Source organism: Nicotiana tabacum, chromosome 3, assembly GCF_000715075.1.
Source record: "Nicotiana tabacum cultivar K326 chromosome 3, ASM71507v2, whole genome shotgun sequence".
NCBI classification, from domain to species: Eukaryota; Viridiplantae; Streptophyta; class Magnoliopsida; order Solanales; family Solanaceae; genus Nicotiana; species Nicotiana tabacum.
This window is the reverse complement of record NC_134082.1, coordinates 61,810,951-61,836,246: the sequence shown is the minus strand read 5'-3', so window position 1 is coordinate 61,836,246 and position 25,296 is coordinate 61,810,951. Positions and strand designations below refer to the sequence as shown.

Genomic DNA, 25,296 nt, shown 5'->3' with positions numbered 1-25,296 from the left:
GGCTCATCCTGAAAATGCCTTATAAAATACTGTTTCAGATTAAATAATTGAATTTATATTTCAGGAACATTAGCAATTCGATTGTTTCAGAGCGTTAATGAATAATAAGCAATAACAAATAATAAAAGCGGGAATAAATTGAGCAAAGTAATAAGGGGCAAGAACTTCTTCTTGAGTTATAATCTTCGAACAGTCTCCAAAAGTGGGAAAGATCAAATTACAGAAGCGATATCAACTGTTCTAGTACAAAGCTATTTCGTGTGTTAAGAAGGCTTTTCCTTATTCTTCTTGAATTGAAATTACAAGTGGGGATAGCTAGGTATTTGTAGCTAAGGAAACATATGGCGGTTCCAAATCTTGAGGCTGCACGTTAAGGAGAGTAAATTACGGAAACGAGATTCGAGCTAGTGTTGATTTCTTCGAAGCAACGATATGGGTCACGATCTTCGAAAGGGTTCAAATTTCACTGACCAAGTCTTTAAGAATCATTGGCCTCTTTCCCTCCTTCGTCCCTTCGAATAATTTCGTATCGAAGCAGAAGGGTAATTTCGACCGTAGCTCATCTGCTGCGGACTCATGACTCCGAAACCCAACACGTGTCAGTTGTTTTTCTGTGCCACGTACATAAGACGAACTTTATTAGTACACTATCATCTTTTATCTCAGAGGCGAAGCCAGAATTTCAAGTTTATGGGTTCGGTATTATAATCTTTTAAAGTTACTAAATTAATAATTTATATATATTTAATTATTTTATTAAAAACAAAATATAAAATTTGAATCAAAACCCGGCCGAACCCATACCGTAGCTGTGCCCTTGTTTCACCTCATAACTCAAGATTTCGTGTTCACGTCTTAGAAACCCCAATAAGTACAGCAAGCGAATTTAGATAGCGAATGATTAAAAAAGAAAATAAAACAACAAAAGCCTGGCCGAGGTATTCGTGTCCTCTTGCCTTCCCCGTCGCCTTATCGGCTCTTAAAAAGTTGACTCCTCTCTATATAAATTATTCCCTCAGTAGTAGTATAACTTTTAACCGATCATCAATTATGAGAACTCGAAGTGCCGAAAAGAAATCTGCCGGAAAACAGCAAATCGCTGCCGAGCCGGCGGCTGAGCCAGTTGCCGCGACGAAGCGTACTCCGCCCTCTAGGGCTAGGCAAGTTAGGGCCTCTGGATCCACTATCCCATCACCGGGTACTTTACAAACTGTTTTGATTTATTTTATTTTATTGTTTCTGTTTCTATTTCTTTTTGGGTATGTTGGTGTCGCGATAAATGTTTAGGGATGTTTATTTATCAGTGCTAAATTAAGCGAATTCGATATTTACGGTGTGGTTATTTGCTCTTTGCTGTTTAATTTTCTTTATATTTTAATCAAAAGCTTGGTGAATTGGATTTTGCGATACCGATTGGATTTTTATTGGCCTTCTATGGCGTCATTATGCGATTTTTGGTCCGTTTGTGAAAGGTAGCCTTTTTGCCTTTGGACTGTACAAATTGTACTTGATTCTGACATAACAGCAGCTTAAACACCTTTGTATGCCAGATGAAAGCATGTGAACTCTCTCTTTTTTCTTGGGTGTGGTGGGGTGGGGTAAAAGGTTGACAACTACGTGATTAGTTTTCATGTTCTCTATTTAGAATGTTATCATGTTTTCTATATTTTTCGTGCAGCTGAAGAAGCAAAAGCTTCAGATGCAGATGAGGCTGTTCAATCAACACCGGAAGCAAAACCTGCTTCAGGTAGGAAAACTACTCGAAGGGTTGTGAGGAAAGTGGTAAAGAAAATTCCGGCTTCTTCTAGAACTACTCCGGATAAGACACCTAGATCAGAAGATGCTGGAACGGCAGTGCCTGAAGATACTGACCAAGATAAGGTTGCAGAGGACTCAAAGGAAGATCCTGTCAAAGAGAAAGATGCAGCAGAATCAAAGAAATGTGTCAAGAAGGGAGATGCAGAAGACTCGAAGGAAGATCATGTGAAGGTTGAAAATGCACAGGAATCAAAGAAATCTATCAAGGAGGAAGAGACAGAGAATTCGAAGGAAGTTCATGTCAAGGAGGAAGATGCAGAGGATTCAAAGGAAGTCCCTCTCAAGGAGGAAGATGCAGAGGACTCAAAGGAAGATCCTGTCAAGGAGGAAGGTCTACAGGACCTAAAGGAAGATGCTGCAGAGGAGAAAGATACAGAGGACTTAAAGGAAGATATTGTCAAGGAGGAAGATGCTGAGAACTCAAAGGAAGATCCTGTCAAGGAGAAAGGTCTACAGGACCTAAAGGAAGATGCTACAATGGAGAAAGACGCAGAGGACTTAAAGGAAGATATTGTCAAGGAGGAAGATATAGTTGAGTCAAAAGAGGAGGCTATAAAGGTGAAAGATGTAGAGGAGTCAAAGGAAAATGTTGTAATTGGGGAAGATGCAGAGGAGTCAAAGGAAGATGTTGTAATGGGGGAAGATGCAGAGGGTTCAAAGGAAGATGCTGTGATGGAGAAAAATGTGGAGGTGTCGAAGGAAGATGCTGTGATGGAGAAAAATGTGGAGGTGTCGAAGGAAGATCTTGTCAAGGAGGAAGATGCAGAGGACTCAAAGGAATATCATGTGAAGGAGGAAGATGCAGAGGGTTCAAAGGAAGATGCTGTGATGGAGAAAGATGCAGAGGAGTCGAAGGAAGATCTTGTCAAGAAGGAAGATGCAGAGTACTCAAAGGAATATCCTGTGAAGGAGGACGGTGCAGAGGGTTCAAAGGAAGATGCCGTGAAAGAGAAAAATGCAGAGGACTCAAAGGAATGTCCTGTCATGGAGGAAGATGGAGAGGAGTCAAAGGAAGAACCTGTCAAGGAGGAAGATGCAGAGGAGTCAAAGGAAGATCCTGTTAAGGAGAAAGATGCAGAGGATTTAAATGATGCAGGACCAACGCTCATGTATGAGATGGATCCTGAAGAATTGGAAGAATCTTCAAATAATTTAGTGGGCACAGTTCAAGATGTTGGTGATTCTGTGATGGAAGATCAAAATGGAAACGAGGGGGAACATACAGGTGATGCACAGGAGGAACCAGCTAAAAATACTTTAATGTCTCTAGATGAAGTAAATGTTGGCAGTGATATGAGATCATCAGAGGAAATTCGCCATGATATGGGAACTTCAGAAAATCAGGGATCTACTACTACATATGTCCAATCTGAGGATCTGATTATTGGTGATATGAAATCTTCAGATAATCAGGAACATGTTTCTACAGAACTGAAAATTCAGGAGGGTGAAGGATCTAATAAAGCAAAAGAAGGATCGGAGTTGATGGGAGGAAAGGACAGTAATTCAACTCCTACTGGCGATAATATAAATGCAAATTGTGCAGAAGATAGAATGGAGGAAGATACTGACAAGAAGATGAAGGGAAAGGATATTTCTGTTGACGAAGTTGGTGAAGATAAAATAGAGGCTTTTGCTGATCAAGAGAATGGTGAAGAGTTTGTGGAAGATGGTGTACCCGAGGACTGTGAAGAAGCTGAGGCTCTGGATGATGAGCGGGCTCAACTGGCTGCCCATGCAAAGGAAAGAATGAAGAGGAAAGAGCTAGAAGTATTTGTTGGTGGGTTAGACCGTGATGCTGTGGAGGAGGATCTAAAAAGGGTGTTCCAGCATGTTGGAGAGGTAATTGATGTTCGAATGCACAGAGAGGTGTCAACGAACAAGAATAAGGGATACGCATTCGTGAAGTTTGCAACTAAGGAGCAAGCAAGCCGTGCTTTGTCTGAAATGAGAAACCCAGTTGTATGATTTTTTCCAAGTCATATTTGTGTATATTTGGAATTGCACTATGATTCTAATTTATCTTTTTGACATCAGATACGGGGAAAGCGATGTGGCACTGCTCCAAGTGAGGACAATGACACCTTATTCTTAGGAAATATTTGCAATACATGGACAAAGGAAGCCGTAAGTGATATAACCAATCCCTGCTGACTCATTTTCAGGATGACTCTGTTTAACCTTGACAATACATGAATTTGAAAAGTCTGCAGGATTATTAATATTCAATGTGCACAATTTGATTTTTAGGTATCTCTAGTTAACTATGATCTGTGGCTATAACAGGTGAGGCAAAAGCTGAAAGATTATGGTGTAGAAGGTGTTCAAAGCATTAACCTGGTGGCCGATCCGAAACATGAAGGTTTGAGTCGTGGTTTTGCATTTCTGGAGTTCCCTTGTCACACTGATGCCATGACAGCATACAAAATACTTCAAAGGCCTGATGTTGTTTTTGGTCACTCTGAGAGGACTGCCAAAGTAGCTTTTGCTGAACCTTTACGTGATCCAGATCCAGAGGTAATGGCTCAAGTGAAGTCAGTATTTATTGATGGACTCCCTCCTTATTGGGATGAAGATCGCGCCCGTGAGAAATTTAAATGTTTTGGGGATATTTCAAGAATTACGCTAGCCAGGAATATGTCAACGGCAAAGCGGAAGGATTTTGGATTTGTTGATTTCAGCACACATGAAGCTGCTGTTGCTTGTGTTGCGGGCATAAATAACACAGAGCTGGGTGATGGCAATTTGAAGGTATTCTTGACTTCTTATGTTATTTTCAGTATTTTGCTGGCTGACGCCATAATCTAAAGCTTCAGAATATACAAAATACTTCTGGTTTCTGTATGTTGCTGAACTTCTATGCATATAATCCTAATAGGTTTTCTTACTAACATAACATTGCTTCTTTGAGTGGATGGTGGTCCTTGTGGAAGGCTATAAGTTGATGCGGGACTGTTGCTGTTCATTTGTGTGTAACAGTTGGTGTTATTATGGTTTTGCTTGATTGGATTGGTGAATGCTCACAGTATTGTTCCATTACTTTTTTCCCTTTGTTCTGTTAGGCAAAAGTGCGAGCTAGGCTTTCAAATCCTCAACCAAAAACTCAGGCTGTAAAAGGTGGATTGTCTGGAGGATTCCGAATTAGCCGTGGTCCCATGGGTAACTCTAGAAAATCCTTTGTTTCTCTATATAAGCTGTTACAAGAAATTTTCCTTTTTGCATGACCTAACTGCAGTATGGGCGCTGCTTTCAGGAAGGGGCTTTCCCCGAGGAGGGCATACTTTTGGTAGAGCTAATTTTCCGCGCGGTAGGGGCTTTTACCCGCGTGTACCTGGTCATGGCGGTAGAATGGGCTTTGTTGAACATCAATTTGGTAGCTCTTATCCTCCCATCCGTGGAAGGTCAAACTTTGGACGGGGTAATGAAAGTAACAAACTTTGTTTCTTCGTTAAAAATGAAAATGACAAACTTCATATCCCCCCCTCCCCACACACACCCCAAAAAAAATTATGTTAGTTTGATGCGTGTTACCTACATAGAATAGGTCAAACTCTAATTCTTTTGATGTGGTTGAGTTTAAGATAGTTGTAGATCTCTTCGTGATAAAATAAAAATAAATGTAGATCTCAGTAACCTATCTGCTTAGCTCTTTCCATCCTTTTTCATGGCTACTTCCTATTTACGACTCATATCATTAGATATCCACAACAATGATCTCAGTAACCTATCTTGCTAATTTAGCAGGTGGGAGGTGGAATCTCAGTGGTGCTCAGCCAGTATCTGTTGAGGGTCCAATGTTTCTTGATAGAATGAGGCACGGAGATAGAGGCCATGCAGATGATGCCTTCTTTAGGAGACAACAATTTCCTGTTGAAGGACTTAACAGGCCATTCATGGGTAGGCACTTTGAGGACCGTTACTATCATGATAACACTGACCATGGGTTGAAGAGGCCCTTTCCTATGACAGTAAGCTGGAACTTCTCTGCTGCTCCTTTCCCTGTTATTTTTCTAGGCCGAAGAGCGTTAGATGACTCACTTTAGTAGATTATAATTGACCCTTTTACTTTGTAGGACCCGGATCTGGATTACTCGGGCCCGAGCAGACGTCCTCGGTTTGATCATTCAGAGTCTGCAAATTCTCTTCACGGGGATCGTTATAGAGGTATGAAGTTTATCTGCAGTTTTTGTGTTAGGCTGCTTGTTTGCTAGATCCAATATTATTTGCGTATTTATTCTCTTCTATGTCAGATAATTTTCCTCCCGGTGGCGATCATTACACACGTGATTATTACGGCTCTGATGTGAGTATGATGTTTCAATTCATCCTTCTTAGTGTTATGCAACTTTAGTTGTGATATTCCTTTCTATGTAACCTTGCAGCCTGGGAGAGGCCCGTATCCATCTTTCAATGGAGGTGATCGTCCATTTGGGCGTGGTTATGGACGTGGTTATTATTAGTCTTGATGACCATTTGGTAATTTGGATATGGGATGCTTTAATGTTCTTTATTCATACTTATTTTTACCTCATTATTGTCTCACTGGGTTTTCTGTTACAAAACTATTTCAGGTGTCTTCCGATGGTAGAATGCTCTTCTTGACAACTGAATGGGATTTTTCTGGTGCAGCACAAAAAAGGAAAGAGAATCAGTTTAACCTCTTTCCCTTTCATTTAATGTTTGTCTCTGCTCTTTGTTTTTCCCTGTAATGTCTCGCTTTCGGCTGTCCAAAGTTCCGTCTTTCTTAGTTTTGATTGTGCCGGTTTTGAGGGCATCCATGCGGACATGGTAATATGTCTGTCAGATGGAGCTTGGCTAGTAATGAGCTCCTTCTGCTCTAGATAGTAGTAGTATTAGGGGGTAGTGGATCTATTAAGATAAGGCAGCTCTCCTACAAGGGTTTATTTTTGCTGGAAGAGTTAACATGTGTTTAGACCTTCATTGAACCTTTGAAAGATTCATATTTGGGTGTCTTACTGTACTTAGTGGTCAATATTCACGTACATAGAGGCAAATTTGCAGACATCTTTCAAATTAATGATATTGGGATATTACCCCGATGGCATTTGTGGAGATTTTGTATTTAGGTTCAAATATCCAGCTCCATTGTTAAAGGAAAGATTCTCTTAAGGTAGACTCTTGTATAACTCGTCATGGAGCAGTGATAGTCATGGAGATATTTCAGTTTTTGAAGAGAAGAAGATTAGCATTTGGTTTCAATATAGAACAATATTTGCGAATTGTTATGATGTATTGTCTTGGAAGGGATTTACCTCATCTTGATGCATTATGAGTGACTCGTCTACTATCTTAAACTGTTTTGTGGGATTGCCCTTGACTCTGTGTATTCTCATGGTTGCTTTTTAACGGACATATGATGAGGTTATAGCCAATCTTACACTACTGATGAATCTGGTGTATCTAGATAGCAACCTAAGCTTTTATACCATATGATCAGGTTTCTCCAAGTTGAATCAAGTATAAGAATTACTTTGTAGCATTTGGATTAGTATGAAATTGCTTTTCTTTTTTCTGATGGTGAAAATGTGTGTATTACCATCAATATTAGGCCCTGATGGTTGGTCCTATAGAATTCTCTTTCACTCTTTGGTAAACTGGATGAATGTCCCTGTTTAAGCTTGATGATGGAAACTCCTAGCTCCCAAGATAAAGAATTTCTGAGCTATGCTTGGCTTTGTCATTTCAATGGTGGACAGCAACAATTTATGTAGCCTTAGGACACTAGCTAGATATGCCCAGCTTGGAAGCATATTATTTTTTCTATACGATCTGTAAACCCGCCTAGCATTTTCCTTGTTAATCAATTGTGTGTTGGTTTAGTTAACAAATGATGAGAAATGGGGTGTGAGTTGGTGTTAACACTCAGAGATATGTGCTTTTGAGGTCCATCGGCCTCTTATTAATTTAGTTTTTAGTTTTTAGCTTTCTGGTTGAAAGTTATATATCTATGTTAAGATCGTCATCTGTTTCAAAATGAAGAAAATTTCTGGTGACATGATGTGAGCCTTTGGAGTTACTGGTGCTGGTCTCTCTATTCCTCCACTCCTCTTTTTTGTTTTGATAAATATGAAGGGTTTCCAGTTGGGAAACCATTCTGGTGATGCGGTAAGCATCATAGTGGGTTCTATAGTCCAGTAAAGCTAAGAATTACTTCATCTCTATAGTGGATAGAATTTTATGAGTTATTTTATAGTAGTATATGTTCTCTGTATGCTGCTTGTTACCCCTACATAATAGCTGGTCTTTCAGCTACTAACATAAGTATGACCAGCAACATTCTCACCTTTAGCTACATAGGAGTATATCTTTTACTTGGTTGGGGTCTCTTTCTCATTTGCATGATTAGTTTCAGATGATATTGATAGATATTGACTGTCATTTTGAGTGAGGTTTAGCGCTAGTGCTTTAGATGACATGCGTAGGCTGTGACGGTCTAGTTTTGTTCTTACCCCTCTTTGTTGTTTTTTAGATGTGATATTTCCTATTCCCGAACTAACACTCCCCTGTTCCTGAGGAATGCCTTGTGCGGTGGTGGTGATTTTTAGTTTTACGCTATGTGGGATTGCCTTCACTGTCTCCATGAGCTGGCAGGTGATTTTGCAATTCAATCCAAGTGGTCTGGTCTTGCATCTTCTATTTACTCTTTTTGCTTTTTGCATACGTAGGATATATTCATTAGATAAAGCAACAACTTAGGTTTTTTATTGGTTGTAAGTAATTCTTTTCTGCATTATTGTAATTCTAACTGCATGTGGATTAAATTTTAGTTCAATGCTGTTACTTCAGCTTGTTGTTTCTGCGTTTTCTGTTACTTCATATTTGTGGGTTTCTTTTTAAAGAGAGATGGAGATGTTAGAACTATACATTTCTGGAGTACGTGCAGATCAGGCTTGTGGAATTGGCTGCTTTTGCATTCCTGCCATCCTCAATTATATGCTTGAAGTGGAATATTGGACATAAGATAGTTTATCTGTACAGCTGTTTTTATTTAAAAAAGATGACCTATCATTGGTTACTGGGGAAATGCTAATTTAAAAGCACAAGGGGATACTAAACGGTTGAGGCATAAGAGTAACAGTCTCTCTTAAAATGACTAATGGATGTTGGGATCTTCTGTTTAACATTAGTGTCAGCGATAATTTTATGCATTAGCTATTGGTTCTAATTGTATTTCCACCACCCACCTTTATTTTTTGTCATTTACAGAGCTCGCCCACAATGGAAGGCCAGCAATGGCATAATTCTGTGTCTCGCTTTGCAAAGGCAATCTCTCTCCTTTAATGCTATGCTCTACATCTGTTCTGGAATGACAGCATCCCTCCCTCTCGGCGATAGTCAATTTATTGTGGTTCTTTGATTGAAGCATATGTCATTACTAAGCTTCGATCTGACATAGCTACTAGTAGGAGTGACAATTTGAGTCTAAACCCATTTAACCTGCCCAATCCGCCCAAGGTTGGGCTGGTTGTTGACATGTCCATTTGTTGAACTCAGCCATCTTGACCTAGTCTATTTCAGCTCATCTAAAGTTGGGTTGATTCTAGCCTAAAGATTCTTGAGTAACTTTGCGAAAATATCTTTATAATAGGCGGAATGCATAGACAGTCCCTTAAATTAGTCCATATTTTTCATCTAGACACTTTAACCGAGACAATGACCTATTGGACACCTCAACTTTATTCAAAATGTGCCAATTAAGCACAAGTTGATCATTCTCTAAACAAAGTGGCTAATGCAACCAATAAAAGAATGATATGCCAATACATCTCCACTTTTCTCTCTGTCTTCCCGTCTGTTCCCTACTCTCTTTAAGATAAGACACATCAATGTCCATCCCCTCTAGTTCTTCTGAAAGTCGCCCTTTTTGCGTTTTTATCTCCTGAAAACCATGAGCTATATGGGAGGAAAATCTATTACGCAGGTGAACCCTTTTGTTCAATGTCTTTCTTAACAAGTGCTTCAGTTATATTCTAATGAATGGTAGAGCTATTATATGCATCTCCTATCCCTAAGAACTTAGCGCTCGCTGTTAGGGTCAAGGTAGTAAAAATTGCACGGGCATCCTATTTGGTCGCCCCCATTTAACTTATACCCATTTTTTAAAAATTTTTTTAACTTGTATTCACTTTTTAAACAATTTCAACCTCTTTCTCCTCCTACTCTTTCGTTTTCTTCTTCTTTTTCTTCTTCTTCTGTCTTCTGCTGCTGTTGGTGTTGCTACGAAACTTCAGTTTATGGGATGATTGCCATAAGTATGTTTATCAGATTATTTAAAAATAAATTATAAATAATTACGCAAGTTAGTAGACAATAATTTGTGAATATTTCCACGTACGGGAGGTTTAAGGTAACACTTAGTGATTCTTTTCATGATAATTCTGTTCTTTTTACGTTTATTATTTCCAAAATTTATGATTTAGATATTGTTAGCAATCTGATTATTTATCTAGTATGTTAGAAAGTTTTTTCAAAAATTTCAGCTTATATAGTACTGAAGTTTTTACAAATGAACTAACTAACTTCATCATCTTTTGCTGAAGATTTTGAAAAAGCTTTATGATAAAACTAATGAATCCAGGACAAAAAAAATTTCAGCTTATTTAGTGCTGAAGTTTTTATAAATGAACTAAATAACTTCAGCAGAAGATGCTGAAGTTTTTGAAAATGCTTAATGACAAAACTAATGAATCCACGACAAAAAAAAACTTTAGTTTATTTAATGTTGAAGTTTTTATAAATGAACTTTTGAAAAAGCTTAACTAATGAATCCAGGACAAAAAAACTTCAGCAAATAGAGAACAAAACATCAGCTATTATGCTTAAGTTCAGCAATTACAAACAAAAACTTCAGCAGATAGAGAATAAAACATCAATTGTTATGCTTAAGTTCAACAATTACAAACAAAAATTTCAGCACACTTGGTTCAGTAATTTTTGTTACTTCAGGCCCGTTTACTAGAATGCTGAAGTTTTGCGTGATTGTCTTTGCTACTTCAGCCTCGTATGCTGTATTTACGCGAAAAAGTGGGTACGCTTGCTATTTTTTTTTTTTGCAAAGTGGACACAAATTAAAACGTGATCCAAAAAACGGGTATAGATGCAAATGCTCTGTCAAGTTATGCGGTGAAACATGCTTAAGAAAACAGATCTTGCGGGATAGATTGGGTTCCGACCAAAAACTCTTTCTCATTTATCATCTATTTTGCCACTTCACTTTAGTTTTTTTCCAGATAGAATTTAGGTGTTCAATAGGTAATTGTCTCAGTTGAAGTGTCTAAATGCAATATGGACTAGTTTAGGGGACTGTCCATGTATTTTACCTTTAAAATAATTTTTTTTTGTTTGATAAGTTATATATGACCATTACAAAAGATTTTTTTTTCTTTCTATTTGACTAAACCATTCATAAGAAAATAGCACACATTAATTAAAGCTTAGTAAGAGTTGGGCGGCCTTGGCTATGACCTATATTTTAGAGCATCTTGATCCAGTCCTTCTCAGCTTAAGTAATAACCCCTCATTTATTGATTCGGTCCGTTTTGACTCGTTCAAAATTAGCCCTGTTCATTTGACACCCATCTAGCTACTGGTACATTATGTCCTATTACAATTTTGAATTTAAAAAAATGACTATTTTAGATCTTTTATGTGTATAAGACAGATTTCTTATATGTAAAATTAAATCTCTCATGTGTAAAAAAGAAAAAGAAAGGATAGGATCATAAAACTAAAAACAAGTTTAAAGAGCCAAAAAACCAATTGACCCTCTTTTTGTAAGAGCAGAATGGGATAAATTGTCCATTGGGATTCGGCTCAAAGCTTCTGTCACTACATAATCCTTGCCCAAGTGGTAAAAAATAAGAGTCATAATCCTGGAATGACGCAACCATCTCTTTTTAGCTTGAATTTTTTGCAATTTCTTGTGATACGATTATAAAAGTAATGGCGGCATGGCGCCATATCTTAAAGGCAAACATTACGACTACTAATTCTATCTCATCGGTAGGGAGCTAATCGCATGTTTCTTCAGCTTTCAGGAAATATATGCAATCGTTCTCTCATCTCAATCTATTCTTGAAGTTCCTAAGTTTCTATTTGTCTCAGAAGTGCATCACAGGTTTCTCCTCGGTTTCTTCTTTCTTACTACCATAGTTCAATTTCTTATCGAATTAGAACACGCGCTGATGTCTGTTAAGTTGGTGAAAATATGATGTATTTACTTAAACATTTCCTATAGGGCTCAAACTCGGGAAAAAGGAGTTTTCACTTCCACGTGAAAAAGGAGTCAATTGTTAAGCTTTTTCATTTAAAATTAGTTTTATTACGTATATGGTTTCTGGTGTACAAATAACAACACTTCCGCGTGAAATTAGCTAATCAAGGTCTATCATTGAACTATTTGACCATGTTAGATTTGAACTCAAATAATAACCTTAGGATTGATTTAAATATACAACCAAAGAAAGATGCTCTCTAACGAGAACCATCTAAAATTTACATCCATGTTTAACTGTTCTTTAGATTTTTAACTCCCTATTCTTTCTCGTGAATACCTCACGACTTTTTTCTCCCTTTACTTTTTCTCCTTTATTTTTCGGCACCCATAACTTAACTGCGTATGTTGTTGGAAACCAGTAGCAGGTACGCGATTGAGCTGCTCAATTGTGAGAGACAACTGCTTGCTTTTGAAATATTTTGAGATTCCTTTCTCTCCAGATGTAGTACAAGCGTGCTACTAGAGCCAGTCTATACACCGTTGCCTCAGCTTCTCTCCCTTTTGCATAGACCTCAGCCCACTTCAACTCATCATGCCAGTCCGGCGCCATCCTTTTTATACCTTGCCATTGTAAGAAGTGGCGAAGCCACATGGTGATAAGGGTTGTTAACTGACCACCTTTCGTCAAAAAATTGCACTGTGTACATAGGTAAAATATTGCGTTTTAGAGGTATATAACACATATTGAACACCCTTTGTCGGGAAGTTTTTTCACTTCTTTTAAATTTGAACACCGTTGGAGAAATTCCTAGCGTCGCCACTCATTGTAAGGTCTTATTCCAGATATGTGCAGACTAGTCACATTGAAAGGATAGATGTGCTATATTTTCAGTTTCAGTAATACATAGAGGACAGTTTTAATTTGTGGTAACACTCAACCCTATTGTATCAACCTATCCCTGGTATTCAACTTTCCATGTGCTACTAATCTCATTACGAGTACTCCCTCCAGTCCACAATAAGTGATCAATTTGCCTTTTTTATTTTGGTAAAAAATAAGTGTCTATTTATACAATCAAGAAAAAATACAATTTGTTTTCCCAAAATTATCCTTATGTACGTATCCCTAAAAAGTCTTTTACTCCTCACATTAAATTATGCTACAATATTTAATTAAGAGTAGTTTAATCTTTTACTCCTCACATTAATCCTGACATACATATTCTTAATAGAGAAGATTGTCGTTGCCTGAAACTCAGCTTCCCACATTGTCATAGGTCATTGCACTACCTATGAGGCTTGTTTTGGTGCATTATTTCAGGCTTGCTGCTCTTTTATATAGTAAGTGTAAACCTATTTTACCCACAAGGGGTCTTTTTGTTGGTACACAAATTCAACATAAGCTTGCATATGACAGCTCTATTCCAACTAGCCACATCCAAAACATTCATTTCCTGGTATTAAAATTGTTGCATAATTGAAATATATTTCACTTAGTACATGTGCATATGGAGACGTTTCAAAATTTTAACAATCAACTGAGAATTCTAAAGTTGAATTTTTGCAACATACTCGCAGCAGCTCGAAAACTTTTCACAAGGCTATTGATCACTGACTGGGAATTGAAAAAAAAAAAAAAAATACCTTTAAGCCCTAATCATTTGCATTTATTATTATAAAATAAAGATACATTACAGAAAGAAAAAGACAACCACCGTGAAACAATATCAAACTTATGAATGCAAAATAAGCATTCTTCATACACAGACCTACTATCACTTTAGCTTTAACTGCTAAAGCTGAATTGCTTAATTTGGTGTAAACACCTAGCACGGGTAAGTATATTTACGATCCGGGACTGGCTCAAACCTTTATTAGGCTTCTTTAGAAGGGAGAAAAAACAATCTGATCATCTTGAAGGAAATGACAAATACCGGTAGTTCCAGGCTTAGCCTTAAGCACTACAAAAGGCAATCCTTTTGGGTTCCAAAGAGATGTATCTTTGTGGCATATTGATACTGCTTTGACCTTTGTTCCATCAGCACCAATCATAGATACCATAAATGTCTTGGTTATTCCTCCACCATGGCAAAAGTGCACTGCATATGCATAATTAAGTTTGTGGCATATCATGTTAACCCCATCAGCTAACTGTTGAACTTCTTCAATGGTGTATTTCTGCAACATTTGATTTTCCCCTTCTACCTCTGTTGTAAATACATGAATATTATTTGTTCCAAGCATAGACAAACTGAAATCTACCATAGACTCCAAAGAAGTTGGACACTTTCTCCTCTCTCCTTTCATCGCTGGCTCTTCACAAACTTTGACTGTTTCCTCTATTGTTTGAGCGTCCTTTGAGCTGCTATCTATTGAGAAATGGTTCAGAATTTCTGGGAGTTTTTTCGACGAGAAGGGAATCGATTCCACATATTGGCGAGGCAAAAAGGGTGCTTCATTTTTATTTTTCAAAGAGGGAAAGTTGATGACTCTTCCTTTCTCCAAATCCTTTTCTAAGAAGTAAGGTTTGTAAAGCAAATTATCTTGAAAATGACTGTTGGCATTGCTTCCTTCATTTACATGTTGGAGCTCATTCACGTTTGGGCTTTGCTTTTTGATCTCACGTATCTCATCCTCGGTAGCATCATGAAAAATCCAGGCTCCATGCTGGTGTAAACCATAGTAAACTTTTTCTTTAGTGTGAACGTCATCCTCTGCAATATAATGACAGTCATTTTTCTCTTAGAAATGAGCTCTAGAAACATTAACATGTAATATGTCCACTTGGAAACGTCATGTACTGGTCATATGAGTATAGTTAATTGAGCAATATAGACAATTCAGTTAGTTTGGCTTTTTCAAATTGGATTAAATCTATAAACTCTGATGAATAAATATGTAAAGTTGGATATATAACAGAGAGATAAAAAATGCAATGAAGTAGTAAAACTATAATGCTTTGAAAATAAAATTGCAAAGAAGTTAAATAAATATTCCAGATAATTAAACTTTTGACCATAGCTAAAGTAGCTTAAAAACACCCAATGATACAAATACAATTAAGTAACATGCATAGAGACATATTTGGAAGACAAGTCAAACGACACAAATAATGGAAGTTATAGAAATTTTTGTACTTTCACTCGACATGTAAAAACAAAGAATAAGTTAACGTGTGGTCACTAAACTTTACTCATTTGACAAAAAAAAAAAAAGAACCCCTTTGAATTAAGACCAACCTGATTGAGGAAGCAAATCTTTGATGACTTTGGGAATTGGAGAATGAGGCAATTTTACTTTCCAATAAACCTCCGGAGATATAGCTGCATAACATACACATGCTACAAAAGCAAGCTACATTCAACAAGAAACAATTTTCTTTATATTATTATCTAGCTCCCACGTAAACAATATGCAAAATATAATGAAGCTTTTCTATTTTCAGATACTTTGATTAATTTGTCAAGAGTATGAGCATATAAGTGAGTTGACTGAAGCATCCTACGATAATCACAAACTTTCTTGAAAACTCTTTTAAAATTGAAGAACTAACCTAAATAGTCATCCATCCAATCGATTAAATTAAAATACCCGGATAATATGTAATATTATGTATCATTCATGTATAATATGTGTATAATCATATAATCTATGTAAACCATCCACAAAAATAAATAATAAAATTGGCCTGCTATTTGTATAAGGACCCTTAAATTTTTTAGTGCTTTTGCAAGTATAAGATGAAAACTATACAAAATTGCTGCTCACCAAAAAAATGGAGAGCGAGTAGAGTAGCTGAAACTTCATTGGAAACTTTGAATATGAGATATTGTAGAAATAGCTAAAGGACTGAAGGCACAGGCTTGGATGGAACACAGAACATAATCTTCCTCTATTTATAGGCATAGAATAATACATTACCACTTACTGAAAACGGTAATTAAATATTATTTCTCCTCCTTTAATTAGAGCAATTAATGAAGCGCTGACATCAATTATTATCCTTTGAGTTGAACCCTCTAGATATTGGACATACTATTAAATGTGGAAGGTACATCCTCTATCAATTAAGTATATCAGATAGCTTTGACAGCAAAAAAAAAGAAACAAAGTACTATTAGATATTCTTTTCTTGTCTCTATTAATGTGATGATATTAGTTTGAATAAAAATGATACTTTTATATATTTAACTATAATTTAGTTTAAGATTTTTTATTTAGCCTTAATAAAGATATTATAAAACAACACAAATATTTCTAGCTTGTTTTAGATCCAAAGATTTAAAAGTTTTTTTAAAATCCCGTTCTCAGTTACATAAATTGAGATGAATAAAGCAATTATTACTAGTGTTTGTCAGGCAAAGCCAACTACAATTACTTGGCAAATTAGAAAATATAGTCAAAGGTGGCGGCGCCTAAGTTGCAACTTGAAATTGCTAAAATTATTGCCATAAACTCTCTTCGAGTGGCAGCATGGCTGCATGGACTATCTCTAGAATGACATTAATTATATCAATCAACTATGAAATTATAATACTCCCTCTGAAATTATAATATTCCTTCCGTTTCAATTTACGTAAACTTATTTTCTTTTTGGTCTGTGTCAAAAAGAATGATTCATTTCCTTATTTGGAAACAATTTACTTTTATGCAATGATTTATAGCCACACAAAATATATGTGTTTCATTTTACACCATAAGTTCAAAAGTTTTCTCTATTTTCTTAAACTCTGTACCCAGTTAAATGGATTCACATAAATTAAAACGGAGCGAGTATTTATTTTTAGCTTACGAATTTGGTTGTGGTCATTGGTCAGCGGTCATTTTCGTGATAGGTCCAATTGCAATCGGTATTCTCATCCTCAACTTACGAATTTGGTTGTGGTCATGCGTTGCATGCGGAATTAATTCAATTTAACAGTATCCTTTTGAGTGTGGTGGGGGTTAACAGATTTGCAGATAACTTCTGTTTGTATTCAAAATTTACTCCAAAAAACTATTGCCCGTTTGGATAGCATTTGGTTGAAACTGAAAGAATGAATATTTTGAAGTTGAAGTTATTTTTTTTTGGGTTTTCTATCCGATGTTTGGTATTCACATTGGGGCCCAACTAAATTCGGATTCTTACCGGGAAGTTCTTCATTGGGGGTAAAATGCTCCCTAACAAAGGCAACTCTATATCCAGAGACTCGAACCCGAGACCTCTGGTTAAGGATGAAAGAGTACTTACCACTCCACCACAAAACTTGTTGGTAAGTTAAAAATTTAAATTTCATTTGGACATAAATTTTACTCCTATTTGGAAAAAAAAAATTATTTTTTGTAAGTAAAAAAAGATTATTTCACTTAAAATTATAATCAAATCTAGTTTTCAACTTTAAGTTCTATCTTATAGAACTTAAAGCCAAGAAGGTAAGTGTATTGGAAAAAATTGTATTTAAATATAAAGGTGATGTGTCGAATACGTGTCGAAACACGTAGATTGGTTAAATGGTCAAAGAATTATAACTATCCAAGAGGCACGAGTTGCAACAGATACGAGCAAATGGCAGAGGAAGAGGCACGAGCAGGAATACAAATAACCCAGCACCCGTACCTATCTAAGTCATTTATGTCCGAGAATCAAAAGGAATGAATCTGACAATAGAAAAGAGTGCAGATACGTCATTTAATAGGCATTAAATGTGGAATACCACTCGTACCTATCTAAGTCATTTATGTCCGAGAATCAAAAGGAATGAATCTGACAATAGAAAAGAGTGTAGATACGGCATTTAATAGGCATTAAATGTGGAATACATTAGAGAATTTGTATTGAATTTAATGATTATGTAACGTAGCATTAAATGTCTTTAATTACTCATAATAGCCTCATTATGATTTGGGCAAAACGTATATCTCCAAGATATCTATAAAAGGGAAACATCTGATCATTGTGGGGACATGAAATACTATTGATATAAACTTTGGTTTACTTGTTTTTCTCTTGATTACTCTCTTGCTACCTAAATTACTTCCTTGTATACACTCTTTTGATTATCAGTAACCCGTGTTCTTCTAAATTCTAGCTTTGACTAAAATTTTATTTTTTGGTTAAACAAATTGGTTTCGTTACCGGGAATCTGATAATCTATTTTCTTTTCGCTTAACTTTCCTTGTTGCATCAACTATGTCGAACAACAATGACAACATTCAAGGAAAACAAGAAAACCAAATAAACCAACAACTTCAGAGAGACCCTCAGGAAAATAACGCAATGATTATTTCTCCACAAGGCTCTCCTCGGCAATCTCGTGAAGGCATTCCCGAGGGATCTCATACTGATGGACAGGCTCAATTCGAAAATGTTGAAGCTATGGATGAGGCTTTGCAAAAACTTATTACCGCACAGGTCAATAAAGCCGTTCAGGCCTTGGTTAGCCAGTTACCTGTTGCACCCCCCACACCTACTCCAAATAACAACACTCTGGAGAACCCTCGTTCCAAGCTTGTTAATTCAGGCAACGATGGAAGCCCCAGTGAATCGCAGGATGGAGAACCAGGTAATTTAGTTAATTCAAATTTACAAAACTTAGTACTAACCTTGCAGAAACAGCTCAATGAGCAAAGTGAGCGCATAAAGCAGATACCCTGGGTGCCGCCCATAATCAAAGGGGTAGATATGGATAGATGTTCACAACAACCCTGGAAGCCTAGTGCTGCTCCACTCCCAATTCCAAAAAAGTTCAAAATGCTAGATATTCCAAAATATGATGGAACAACAGACCCACGAGATCACGTGACTGCATTCACGACGGGTGTAAAAGGCAATGATTTGACTAAGCAGGAGATTGAATCAGTATTAGTCAAAAAATTTGGTGAAACGCTCACCAAAGGAGCGCTAACATGGTATTCTCTTTTATCCGAAAATTCTATAAATTCTTTTGCTGAGCTTGCAGATTCTTTCATCAAAGCACACTCGGGAGCTCAAAAAGTAGAGAAAAGAATGGAGGATATTTTCAAAATCAAGCAAGAGGACTCAAAACTACTTAGAGAATTCGTGGAAAGATTTCAACGAGAAAGAATGACATTGCCGCGTGTACCTGACAGCTGGGCAGCTATAGCTTTCACAAGTAATTTGAATGAAAAAAGCTCAGAAGCTACTAGGAGGCTCAAGGAAAACCTTCCAGAATTCCCAGCTACAACGTGGAATGATGTTTATAACAGGTATAGCACGAAGCTGAGGATTGAGGCAGATATTGTTCCACGATTTCAAAAAGAAGAAAAGGTAAGTTCGAGACGTGCGGAGACCGAAAAAAGATCCGGTAAAAATAGGTACGAGCCTCACATAGGACCTGCGGGAAAGGATTCACGGTCAAAGCAGGGTAATCAAAGGTACGATCACAAATCAAGAAACAGAGAATCAGGTTCTTCATCAAGATTCAGGAACGAGCGAAATAACTATGAGTCACGAGATGATGATAGAAATTTAAAAGCGAAATTCGGTGGTTACAACTTAAACATCAGAACCTCCGAGCTCGTAGCCGTTTTGAGAAGCATGGGAGATAAGGTTCGATGGCCAAAGGAAATGAGATCGAACCCAAACAAGCGCAACCCTGACCATTGGTGCGAGTTTCATAATGACCACAGACATAAAACAGTAGATTGCAGAGTTTTACAAAGTGAAGTTGATCATTTATTAAAACAAGGGTATCTTACTGAGTTGTTCAGTGAGAAAGGCAAGCAAGCTTACATAAAGAACATGCAGGAGCCCCCAAAACCACCTTCTCTTAAAAGAACTATCAACGTTATAAGTGGGGGTGAAGACGTCAAGGGTATATCATATACGGCAGCTAACAAAATTTTCAAAGTAACAATTACCCAAGGGAAACCGGGTGCGGCATGTTTTAGAGGAAGACAACATTACATTCAATGACGCAGATGCAGATGGCGTATTAACCCCTCATAATGATGCATTGGTAATATCTTTAATTATATATGATACTAATGTGAAACAAGTTTTGATTGATCCAGGTAGTTCCGTGAACATTATTTTACTGAGAGTATTACGTGAGATGCAAGCTGAAGACAAAGTGATACCAAAGGCACATACTCTATCTGGATTTGATAATTCTAGTGTCCTCACGAAATGAGAGGTAACACTCACCACATTCGCTGAAGGAGTCGTTAGAGATACAAAGTTCTAGGTGGTAGATATGGAGATGGCTTACAACATGATTCTTGGGAGACCATGGATCCACGAAATGGATGTCACACCTCCTTTTTCCGTCCCCGTAAGGGGCGTAGGAGTTTTTTCCAATTAAAGGACAATCAAAACGGGATTTGTTTATTTATTTCAGAGTCGCCACTTGGGAGATTTAGGGTGTCCCAAGTCACCAATTTAATCTCGAATCGAGGAAAAGAATGACTCTGTATTACAGTCCGCGAACCAGAAATCCGGATAAGGAATTCTGTTAACCCGGAAGAAGGTGTTAGGCATTCCCGAGTTTCGTGGTTCTAGCACGGTCGCTCAACTGTCATATTCGGCTTGATTATCTGATTTAATACATATTGAACCTATGTGCGAATTTTCTTTTAACTGCTTTTGTTGTTATTATTATTTTTATCAAGAATTGCAACATCGTGGAAACACATCTCGAACCACGTCACAATCAATGCACCCGTGGTTGTTGGCATATTTCAACTCTGTTGAGATTTGGATTTGGGTCACATAAATGTGCACCCAAGTTTAAGAAGCTAACATTATTAAATACGCGCCTAACACGACTAGCGTATCATTATTTTTTGGGTAGGGTCGTGAAATTTGCTAAACGGCCCGTCCCAGAATCTAAGCAATTTTAAAGCAAATATTTACTGAGGGCCCGACAATTTTGTATTATTATTCGGCGAGACTCATCTCATTCTTATTTTTTTTAAAAGGAATTTGCAACGTCATGGACACGCATCTCGAACCACATCACAATCAATGTACCCATGATTAGAGACACATTTCGACTCCGCTGAGATTTGGATTTGGGTCACATAAATGTGCACCCGAGTTTAAGAATGTAATTTAATTAAATCGCGTCTAAAGAGTCTAGCACGTTATTATCTTTGGGGAAGGCAGTGAAATTCACTAAACAGTCCATCCCAAATTCTAAGTATTTATTATGACCAATTATTGAGGGCCCTGCAATTTGCATTTTTTATTTGGCGAGGCTCGTCTCATTATTTTTAAAAGGATAATCTTAGCATGACTACATTTTCTATTTTTTTCGTTTTCTTAAAATAAATGAAGAAAAGGTCCTACTTTATTTACATACTTTCTAGTTATTATTGTCAAGTTTCGAAAGTGAGTCGTTTAAAGAGTTTACATGGACAACGGATATAATGTTCTATGTACAGACGGTAAAAGAAAGAAAAGACTACATTAAACTACAACTTCAAATCTTTCTCATTTTTGCATTCATGCTTCGAGTGGCTTACAAGATGAACCAGTGTATCAGTTTGTGTACCTGGTATTCGGAAAGTAAGGAAAGAAGATGAAGATCAGTAGAAGCAACAGTAGTGTAAATACACAGCAATAGCAGATTCAGCAACAACGCAAAACCAATAACGACCAGTAGAATAACCCAGTAACAGATTGAAAAATCAGCAATACCAAAATGCAATCGCAGTCAAAGCAGAAGAGAGGCGGATACAAGATGCAATAGTTTACTGATTTTGAATAACACTCAAGGAAAGGCAAACAGAAATTATTCAAGTGAAAGTTCAAATTGTCTTTCTCTTTTACTCTCAAATTTTGATTTCTCAAAATTCAGTCAACTCCCTCAACTTTTTTCTTCTTCTAAAGTTTCTTCCTTTCTCTCTCTCTAAGTAAGTCTTTCAAGTTCAAGTCCTAGTCCTCTTTAAAATGTGTCAAATAACTCTATTTATAACAAGACTCTTGTCTTGAATCTCCAACCCGAAATATTCCCCCAATTGCATGCTTTGTCCCCACTACTTAATGTTTTCTTTATTTTAAACCCTTGTCCTCCATGCTTAAAATAAATAATTACATTATTCCCACCCCACTACATTATGTCTTGTTCCCCACTATATTAAATAATTATATCAACCCCAATCCATTACATCTTGTCCCTCATGCTTAACATAAATAATTACATTATTCCCACCTCACTACATTATGTCTTGTCCCCCATTATATTAAATAATTGTTCAAATGTTTAATTCCAAAATACCCCTCCGACCTTATTGAAATTACCATTTTACCCCTGAACGTACTGCAATTTACCAAACTACCCCATCAGCTATAACCAATCACCTAATCAATATGTTTGGGCGGATGAACCCAACATATCCTATTCGAGGGCGGATGAATCCAACATATCCTATTTTGAGGGCGGATGAACCCAACATATCCTATTTGAGGGCGGAAAACCCAACATATCCTATTCGAGGGCGGATGAACCCAACATATCCTATTTTGAGGGCGGATGAACCCAACATATCCTATTCGAGGGCGGATGAACCCAACATATCCTATTTTGAGGGCCGATGAACCCAACTAGGAAGTGCATCTCCTACGAGTAAAACTTGTATGAACCAAAATCAGAAAGTGTGTCTCCTAGTAGTAAACTCTCATTTTTAGGAAGTGCTTCTCCTAAATCAAAATATAACCTGAACGACCCAAACTACGAAATGCATTTTCTAGGGGTGAAACTTCAATGATTCAAACTAGGAAGTGCGTCTCCTACAAATGAACTTAAATGAACCAGACTAGGAAGTGCGTCTCCTAGGGGTGAAACTTTAATGATTTTAAAGTAGGAAGTGTGTCTCCTATTAATGAAAACTTAATTTAGGAAGTGCGTCTCCTATGCATGAAATCTTAATTTAGGAAGTGCGTCTCCTATGCATGAAATTTTAATTTAGGAAGTGCGTCTCCTATGCATGAAATTTAAACTTAGGAAGTGCGTCTCCTATGGGTAAAATAAACTTAGGAAGTGCGTCTCCTATGGGTAAAACTTTAATGATTTTAAACTAGGAAGTGCGTCTCCTATGAATGAAAATAATTTAGGAAGTGCGTCTCCTATGCATGAAATTAAACTTAGGAAGTGTGTCTCCTATGGGTGAAATAAACTTAGGAAGTGTGTCTCCTATGGGTGAAACTTTAATGATTTTGAATTAGGAAGTGCGTTTCCTATGAATGAAAACTTAATTTAGGAAGTGCGTCTCCTATACATGAAAATAAACTTAGGAAGTGCGTCTCCTATGGGTAAAATAAACTTAGGAAGTGCGTCTCCTGGGGTAAAAATAAACTTAAGAAGTGGGTCTCCTATGGGTGAAACCTTAATGATTTTGAACTAGGAAGTGTATCTCCTATGAAAGAAAATAATTTAGGAAGTGCGTCTCCTATGCATGAAATTAAACTTAGGAAGTGCGTCTCCTAGGGGTAAAACTTTGATGATTTTAAACTAGGAAGTGCGCTCCTATTAATGAAATCTTGATTTAGGAAGTGCGTCTCCTATGCATGAAATCTTAATTTAGGAAGTGCGTCTCCTATGCATGAAATTTAAACTTAGGAAGTGCGTCTCCTATGGGTAAAATAAACTTAGGAAGTGCGTCTCCTATGGGTAAAACTTTAATGATTTTAAACTAGAAAGCGTCTCCTATGAATGAAAATAATTTAGGAAGTGCGTCTCCTATGCATGAAATTAAACTTAGGAAGTGCGTCTCCTATGGGTGAAATAAACTTAGGAAGTGCGTCTCCTTGGGTAAAAATAAACTTATGAAGTGCGTCTCCTATGGGGTAAAAATACACTTAGGAAGTGCATCTCCTATGGGGTAAAAATAAACTTAGGAAGTTCGTCTCCTATGGGGTAAAAATAAACTTAGGAAGTGCGTCTCCTATGGGGTAAAAATACACTTAGGAATTGCGTCTCCTATGGGGTAAAAATACACTTAGGATGTGCGTCTCCTATGGGGTAAAAATAAACTTAGGAAGTGCGTCTCCTATGGGGTAAAAATAAACTTAGGAAGTGCGTCTCCTTGGGTAAAAATAAACTTAGGAAGTGCGTCTCCTATGGGGTAATGGTTTTGAACTAGGAAGTGCGTCTCCTATGAATGAAAATAATTTAGGAAGTGCGTCTCCTATGCATGAAAATAAACTTAGGAAGTGCATCTCCTATGGGTAAAATAAACTTAGGAAGTGCGTCTCCTATGGGGTAAAAATAAACTTAGGAAGTGCGTCTCCTTGGGTAAAAATAAACTTAGAAAGTGCGTCTCCTATGAGGTAAAAATACACTTAGGAAGTGCGTCTCCTATGGGGTAAAAATAATTTAGGAAGTGCGTCTCCTATGCATGAAAATAAATTTAGGAAGTGCATCTCCTATGGGTAAAATAAACTTAGGAAGTACGTCTCCTATGGGTGAAATTTTAATGATTTTAAACTAGGAAGTGCGTCTCCTATGAATGAAATCTTAATTTAGGAAGTGCGTCTCCTATGCGTGAACCATTTCCTTCTTCCTAAATTATTTACTTACCCGTGTTGTCTTCCCTCGAAACTGCTGGGGATAACACTGCTGGGAAATTATTTACTTACCTGTTGGGAGATAAAATGTTATCAGCTGGGGATAATGCTGTCGAGGATAACACTGCTGGGGGATTTTGATTCCTTCAAAACTAGTGCTTCACTCTTCGGAAGGCTGCTGGGAATGACACTGGCCTTTTGCTTTTTCCGAGCACAAGTTTCATCCTTTTGTTCCGTTCGCTGGGGAACAACTTCCTTTATTAAAACTTATTATGCTGGGGGTAACACTGGTTCAAAGACCACTTCCCTTGAGACTGGTGCCTGACTTGTGGCATGACTTGGTGCCTGGCTTCCAGAAAATTTTCTAAATGAAAGGAAAATTTTTTGCCCTAGTTTGATAATCTCCCTCGTGGCATACATTTCTGTCATCAATGCCATTTCCTTTACCTGTTTCACATCAAACAAAATTTGTTAGTTTAAAACGCGGTAGTTGGTTGTGATACTCCACTGGGATGGCTTTTCCCTTTCTCCTTCCCTGCTTTGCATTCCAAAACTTGTTGGGGATGATATTATTTGCTGGGGATAATCCCTTTCTGCTGGGGATATCCCTCTTCTTTTGTGGCATAGCTCGGAAACTTGCATTTCCCCGACCTTTTAGTCTCGTATGAATTTCCCAAATCATGTTCATTGCTCTCCTTGCTTTGTCCACGGGCCTCGGCCTTGAGGTTTATAA

At 37.3% G+C, this 25,296-nt stretch overlaps 2 protein-coding genes across 3 annotated transcripts; one reads left to right on the top strand and one right to left on the bottom strand.

Moving 5' to 3' along the window:
- The first annotated feature begins 800 nt into the window (after nucleotides 1-800).
- LOC107780308 (uncharacterized) lies at nucleotides 801-8,814 on the top strand. Of its 2 annotated transcripts, none has more exons than XM_016600834.2 (11): nucleotides 801-1,198; nucleotides 1,679-3,780; nucleotides 3,856-3,945; nucleotides 4,105-4,569; nucleotides 4,881-4,977; nucleotides 5,072-5,236; nucleotides 5,563-5,786; nucleotides 5,892-5,982; nucleotides 6,069-6,121; nucleotides 6,201-6,294; nucleotides 6,390-8,814. In XM_016600834.2, exons 1-10 carry the CDS (start codon nucleotides 898-900, stop codon nucleotides 6,276-6,278), a joined length of 3,666 nt encoding a protein of 1,221 aa, XP_016456320.2. In that variant the 5' UTR covers nucleotides 801-897; the 3' UTR covers nucleotides 6,279-6,294; nucleotides 6,390-8,814. The 2 variants fall into 2 exon arrangements, with proteins under 2 accessions (XP_016456320.2, XP_016456319.2); XM_016600833.2 differs by having other exon boundaries at nucleotides 830-1,198; nucleotides 5,560-5,786.
- Nucleotides 8,815-13,696: 4,882 nt separating this feature from the next.
- On the bottom strand, nucleotides 13,697-15,962 carry LOC107780309 (BURP domain-containing protein 6). The gene is made up of 3 exons (XM_016600837.2): nucleotides 15,824-15,962; nucleotides 15,295-15,409; nucleotides 13,697-14,769 (listed from the first exon to the last, which is right to left on the bottom strand). The coding sequence occupies exons 1-3, from the start codon at nucleotides 15,959-15,961 to the stop codon at nucleotides 13,940-13,942; spliced, it is 1,083 nt and encodes a 360-aa protein (XP_016456323.2). The 5' UTR covers nucleotide 15,962; the 3' UTR covers nucleotides 13,697-13,939.
- Nucleotides 15,963-25,296: the final 9,334 nt, after the last annotated feature.

Coding starts and splice junctions, on each gene's coding strand:
- LOC107780308 (XM_016600833.2), top strand. CDS start 898: ATGATTAAAAAAGAAAATAAAACAACAAAAGCCTGGCCGAGGTATTCG. Junction 3,781..3,855: donor CTGAAATGAGAAACCCAGTT/GTATGATTTTTT, acceptor TTTTGACATCAG/ATACGGGGAAAGCGATGTGG. Junction 6,122..6,200: donor GTGATTATTACGGCTCTGAT/GTGAGTATGATG, acceptor GTAACCTTGCAG/CCTGGGAGAGGCCCGTATCC.
- LOC107780309 (XM_016600837.2), bottom strand. CDS start 15,961: ATGCCTATAAATAGAGGAAGATTATGTTCTGTGTTCCATCCAAGCCTG. Junction 15,410..15,823: donor ACTCGCTCTCCATTTTTTTG/GTGAGCAGCAAT, acceptor TGTTGAATGTAG/CTTGCTTTTGTAGCATGTGT. Junction 14,770..15,294: donor AGATTTGCTTCCTCAATCAG/GTTGGTCTTAAT, acceptor ATTATATTGCAG/AGGATGACGTTCACACTAAA.